Below are 6,601 nucleotides of genomic sequence, written 5' to 3'. Positions count from 1 at the left end.
GGTATCCAGGGCTCTAACTCAGGTAGTCAGGCTTGGCAGAAAGTACATTTACACACTGAGCCATCTTGCTGGTCATGACTAAATCATTTCAATGCTTTAATTTCAAGGTCCCAATTCTTTATTTTAAAATGAGACCTGGAATTTAAATAGAAGCAGACAGTGGTACTGGAGAACAAAATTCAATCCTTCTCTTCCTTGTGAATGTGGAATTACAAGTGAAGTGAATGTACGTGTTTCTAAGCCAGATTTAAGAAGCACTTTGCCATTGCAGAGAGTTGCTTTCTTTCAAATGCTTCATAGGGTATTTCAGGAGCAGTTGTGCCTAGCTCTGTGCTTTCTCCTGACCCTGGTTGTGCTGGAATGTTCAGTTTAAAGCATGGGTTAAACACTCCCAAAATTCCTCTGATCTGACTACTGTTTTTGATCATTGAATTGCTTAGGGTTTTCCCCCCCCACTTTTTGCATCACTATATCCTGCCTAGTCCTTCTTCTCAGTCTGCCCTTTGCTGAGGTTTAAGGTCACCACTTATCTCTAGCTCCCTCTTCAACTGGACTGTGAGAATAGTCTCATAAATGGCTTCCCAGCTTCCATTCCCTTCCCCTTCCTGATTCTCCCTAAATCTGCTGGCTCTCAGGCTCTCAGATGGATGCTTTAACATTCCTCCCAGTCGTGTTCAGATTTCTGTTCCTGCTATCACTTGAGTAGCACTTTCTCATTCTTCCTTCAGTATTCACATGTGCTATGCTCTATATGTGAGAAATTCCCATTTTCTTTGCTGTTTTCACCACGCCAAACTTACCTCTTACCCAAGTCAATACAGAATCCACTTAACTTACTATTCAAATGCAAATACTAATTTCCCTGTACTGAGAGGTGCATTGCATACACTGCTTTCTTCACCAGTGTGATGTATAAACTCTCTGAGAATAATAATTGTGATTTTTAAAAAATTTCCTATGACATTTGATGCACTAGACAGTATATAGAACAGGCACTCAATAAATTTCACAATTGACCGTAGCACCATCTGGAGAAAATATAGTTAGGAAAACAGCAGTGGGTGTGGAGAAAAACAAATGTAGGTGGTTGTACACAATTTTACAAGTTCTGTTTACCCAGTCATTAAGTGGAGTGATAAATATTCTTCTGAAATTGCTTGTGGCTGATTTCAGTGCTTTTAAAAGGTAACTTCGATATGACAGCATTTCAAGGGAAACACTAGGCTTCTCAAACTCTTTTATACATTTATCAGAGAGCCTTAATACTCAAAGCATCAGGCATCTCACAACAAAATGGATGAGGAAGAGAGGAATCGGAGCCAGAAAATCTTCAACAGTAACTTCACTCCCCCCAAAAGAGTCACATTGATTTGGAGTGTTCATATTCATCTCATCACTATACAATAATTTTCTACCTTAACTTTGAACGTGGTTTTATCAGTTCATTACCTTACCTTGCAAAATGATTACAAGGACTGTGAAGATTTTAGGTGTGATTTTCAGGATATTGGTGTCTTCTCCAACTTCTCTAACTTCCTGCCTTGAGACAGGCTCTTATAGCAAAACTTCACCTCTCAGTTAGTCTTTATGACTAGCTAGGTCACAGTATCTTTATCTCTCTAGCGTCCAGTGATGGGTCCACATATACCTCCTTTACACAGGAGGTGAGGATTTGAACTCAAGTCTCACACTGACAAAACAGATACTTCCCAACCTCCAAACGGAAGCCATTTTCTCAAGCTGTGCATTTGTTTATTTTTAAAACCAAATATCAAAAGAAAGCAACGGCTTTAGACCACTGATTCTAGATACTCGTAAGCCTTATAAATACCACAATTTTCAGAGACATACCTTCCTATTTTTGTTAGAATTTTCTTTTAAAAAATTTAAATTTTATTTTATGTGCATTGACATTTTGTTTGCATGTAGATCTGTGTGAGGGTGTTGGACACTGGACTTATAGATAATTGTGAGTTGCCATGTGGGTGCTGGGAATTGAACCCAGGTATTCTGGAAAAGCAGTCAGTGCTCAGCCACCGAGCCATCTCTCCAGCTCCAGAATTTTCTTCCTCCTCCTCCTCCTCCTCCTCCTCCTCCTCCTCCTCCTCCTCCTCCTCCTCTTCTTCTTCTTCTTCTTCTTCTTCTTCTTCTTCTCTCTCTCTCTCTCTCTCTCTCTCTCTCTCTCTCTCTCTCTCTCTCCCTCTCTCTCTCTCTTCTCACAATTTTCTAACCAATGACATTGCAATCATTTGGTTACTATTCATTTCCATCTCAGCTCCTTCTGAACTCTCTTCACAACTGAACTGCTCACACTTCCCCCTGCATCCTTTTAGCAGCCTCAAACTGCACAATATTAACCTTTCATCCACATCCAAAATATTTACCTTTTACATAACGTTACTCTGGATTCAAGTCTTCTTAGAAGTTTGACAATGTCTCTCTGTCGTAGTTTTGAATGAATTCTCGAAAGTAGGACAGACTTGAGGGTTGGGAGTAGTGGAGAGTGATATCATGTTTTCAGAAACCACACAGCTATATTGTTCTCTCTCTGATTAGACCAGAGACCATGTTTATTAAACCCATCTAGAAGTCATATTTTGCTAAAATGGAATGGACGAACATGCTGCCTGTATCATATCCTTGAGTAGTGTTTATTCTCAATGGAATGTTTTGATTTCTACATATCTATCATTTACTATGCTTCCTTTTGGTTTTCAGAAGGTTTCGCCTTTAGAATTCAATAGATAAATGTGTTTGCATGCAGTAACTTAATAAGAATAAATTTGTTTTGAGTGTGTAAGGACGAGTTGTAACCAAGCTTGCCTGGATTTCCAAGATTCAGAGAAAAGTTGGAAAGGAAAAGTCTCACTGTAAAAGCAACTGGAAGCATACATTGTGTTCTAGATGAAACATGTCTTATACTCTTATGGGTCATATCTCTTAAAAAAAACTCAGATGAAAATTAAATTTTGAATTGCCATCTAGAAATAAATTTTTATAGATAGTGTACACATTATTTCCTGAAAATGGTAGAAAAGGTTTCTTGTCAAGTTCCCCAGGACAAGTGTGAATGCTGTGTTTCTGAGTACCTACAAGCAGTGAAGGGACACATTGTGGCCAGCCAACTCAAATTGCTACCCACGTTTAATCATTGTAAATAAAGGAAGTAAAGAGGCCCACGTTATATTTTCAGAACTGGCATGCTCAATACAGAACTATTAGTTTAAAAATATGACTGAACATTCTATTTGAATTCATCTAGATTTCTGTGAAAAATAAAATAGGAAAAAGTACAATTGTCCACTTAAAACATGTACCACTCATTTCATGCAGATTATTAATTTAGTCATTACACATAGCATTAAAGAACACCCAGAATAAATACAACTTTATAACACTTGGAAAACACTTCAGAATTGATAGATTTTCATTTTGAAATACCTATAGTTTTTTTTTTCTGAAGTTTCTATTCTTGGGGAAAAACACATCTATGAAATACCCACATATGGTGAACAGGACTTTTCAAAGGAGCAACTGATGTCTCCCTGTAAAATAAACATATATCACTGTGAAACTTCCAAGGTTTTGGTCCAAAAATGGATTTTCTGAACAGATAAGATGTAGAAAAGCAACAGAGAAATAAGTAATTTCACAGCACTGATGGATCACAGGGAAGCAACCATGGAAAGCAATTAGAGACAAATCTCGTCAAAGCATATTTTCTCCTATTTGATAATAATTTTGGGTCTCACAATCACAAGGGGTAAACAAAGTCTTAATTTTTACACATTGTATATATCATCTTTTTTCATAATTGTACAAGGATTTTCTGTAAGAACCATTCGTACAATTTCTGAATCAACTTTGAGAAGCAGTTAAGCAGTTGATCCCCACCACCACCAGGTATAAGGTGGGAGAGGACACCAAATTAAGTGACAAAAAGTCATGATCCACAATGAATCCTAGAAGAGGGATACGTTCCATACAACCATCAGGAGAAAGGTTATTCACAATGATGTGCTGATATAGTGCAGTCCCAGTCTCTGTATGAAGATGAACAAGCTCAGTCTACTAAATATATTCTTTGAAGCACCAGGAATAGAGATACTTCTGCTGGAGCCTTGTGCATATAGTGTACAGAATAGAAGTCTATTTCACAACTATGCTGCAAATGAGCAAGTCTGCAGTCACTGCTCTACCACTAGTAAACTCAAATCACTTAGCTCAACATTTCTGAATAGTCGTTACTTCTCTTCAACTGCAGACATTTTCAGTCAATATATATTTAAGCTCAACTTGCAATGAGGCTGAAAAACAAGTAGGGCAATGCCTACATCTTCACATAAATCTTAGAGAAGATGGTAAGTGTGTTTTGGGGGAAAATCCACATCTAAATGTGAAAGTTTACAGAAACAATAAATTGTGCACTTTAAGATGTATTTTTTAAAGTTGCAAAATGTTTTTTCTAATGATACAGAAAGTCATACGTTTTACTAAAAATCATTTTTAAAGATCTTAGAGCTATCTATTCATTTGATGAAGAAATGTGCATAGTTGACCTACCTACCAGTTTGAGTACAGTTGATGTGCTTGTCTATTAGAATTAAAAGCTATTGTTACAAGCTGTTGGTTTAGTCTACAAGAGTTGTCTATTATATTGAAGAAGATGCAAATGTTTCAATCATTTTCTCAACAGATCTTCTTGGATAGTCTTCCAATTGGCTGCCTCAATCTGTTTTGTTCCTGTACAATTCTCAGACGCTTTCAGTCACTTTATAGAAGTTCTCTTTTCCCTTAAACCTTCATTCAGACTCTTTAAATTCAGTGAAAATTTCAAGTTTTCTTTCTTCCTTCCTTCCTTCCTTCCTTCCTTCCTTTCTTTCTTTCTTTCTTTCTTTCTTTCTTTCTTTCTTTCTTTCTCTCTCTCTCTCTCTTTCTTTCCTTCTTTCTTTCTTTCTTTCTTTCTTTCTTTCTTTCTTTCTTCCTTCCTCTTTCCTTCTTCTTTCTTTCTTTCTTTCTTTCTTTCTTTCTTTCTTTCTTTCTTTCTTTCCTTCTGTGTGTCTGTCTGTCTGTCTTTCTTTCTCTTATTTTTTTTTTTATGAAAAATACTGTTTAAATGCTAAGTATGGGCAGTCCATATGGTGCCATAAAACCTACTTGAAAAGGACACAATTCAATTTTTTTCCAGAAAAAAATCAAATCTGTACATTGTGACAAGGTGCCACACTACAAAAGCAAGACCTTTTATTCCCCTACTACTCTATAAATTTAAATAATAAATATTTAAGTACAAACATGATTGTTGTGCCTTTTTCTTCACATTTTCAGCACCTTAATGTTTTTAGGTGTAATTTATTCTCACTGTAGCCGAAATTTCATATTCTCATATAGCTGTTCTGAGGAGTTGAGATTTTTTGTTTTCCGCTACCAAATATCACTGGTGAAGCTAAGCTCTTTGGATGTTAATGGCAGTAGGGGATTGTTCCTTGAAAATTCCTCAGTCTCTTTTAAGGAGTTGTTAAGGGGTAGCTGTCCATTGAGTAGTGTCAGTGGCAAGTTACAGTAAGTGTGGTGGTTGCCTAAGGAGGGTACTGACAGGGTGTTGGCTGGCATCTCGTGTTGGTATCCTCTGCAACAGTGCCTCATTTGCATTGAATCCGAATGATGGAACTCAGGGAGATCAGCTTGCGATGGCACCATTGTGGCTGAGGTACTCGTCATGGCAATTGAAGGTATAGGCTGAAGTTCTCCAAAAAGCCCCTGCTCGGCAGAGTCTAGAACATGGCAGTGGGATAGCATTTCTTTTTTCTTGATGGGCATTTCATACACTAAGTGCTTCCAAAACTTAGAATTTAATTTGCTGCTTTTGGGTCCCTTCCACTTGATCAGTGACAGAAGTTTGATGTTGTGCTTTAGTGATTCCACTTCCTGGCAATTCACCTTCCCTTTTAATTCTGTACACTCAATCAAAATCACTTTGATTTCTCCACTGACTAGCATGTTATGGAGTCTGCTTTCCAGTTCGAAAATACTCCATCCCCGTCTGAGAATATAGTCTGGAGTTAGCACGATAATAAGTCGTCTGCTTTGCTCAACACATCTTGTGAGATCTTCAATATATGCTATAAATCACAGAAAGAGAGAAAGAGTAAAACAAAGACATTGTCTTTAAAGCATTAGGCTTGCATTCTAGACCCAGGCTTTAAATAAAGTCCATTATAGTTTCTCAAAAAAAGAAAAAAAAAGAAAGAAAGAAAACATTTCTGCAACAGTTAAGAAATTATAAACACCTGGGTAAATCCTTTTTGTAGCCTTATCATTACTTACAGTGTACTGATGACACACACTTTTGCTTCTTCAGAGTTCAGGTGTAGTTCAGCACTTTTGGTTTATTTAATCACTCAACTCAAGGCAAACTTCCAGAATAGTTAGTACTCTTAAGTGAACAAGTCATTAACCAGTTGATGAAAGGTGAAAAGAAACCGTTTAATAAATAGTTATTTTTCTGTTGATTTTGGTGTGCTTCTTTTCTTTCTGGGTTTTCTCTTTATAATTTTTAGCTAAAAGTAATAATGGTACACATGACCCCTATTTCAACTGC

General features: G+C 36.9%; 1 protein-coding gene across 1 annotated transcript in view; it reads right to left on the bottom strand.

The window, feature by feature from the left end:
- Positions 1 to 2,971: 2,971 nt before the first annotated feature.
- Positions 2,972 to 6,601, bottom strand: part of Il1rapl2 (interleukin 1 receptor accessory protein-like 2) — a 1,278,324-nt gene continuing 1,274,694 nt past the window's right edge. The window contains exon 11 of the mRNA NM_030688.2: positions 2,972 to 6,122. Within this exon, the coding sequence (NP_109613.1) occupies positions 5,425 to 6,122 (698 nt within the window). The 3' untranslated portion in view covers positions 2,972 to 5,424. The remainder of the gene's footprint in view (positions 6,123 to 6,601) is intronic.

Source organism: Mus musculus, chromosome X (genome assembly GCF_000001635.26).
Source record: "Mus musculus strain C57BL/6J chromosome X, GRCm38.p6 C57BL/6J".
In the NCBI taxonomy this organism is placed as follows: domain Eukaryota; kingdom Metazoa; phylum Chordata; class Mammalia; order Rodentia; family Muridae; genus Mus; species Mus musculus.
Note: the sequence above shows the minus strand (reverse complement) of the source record. Positions and strands in the feature narration are given on the sequence as shown.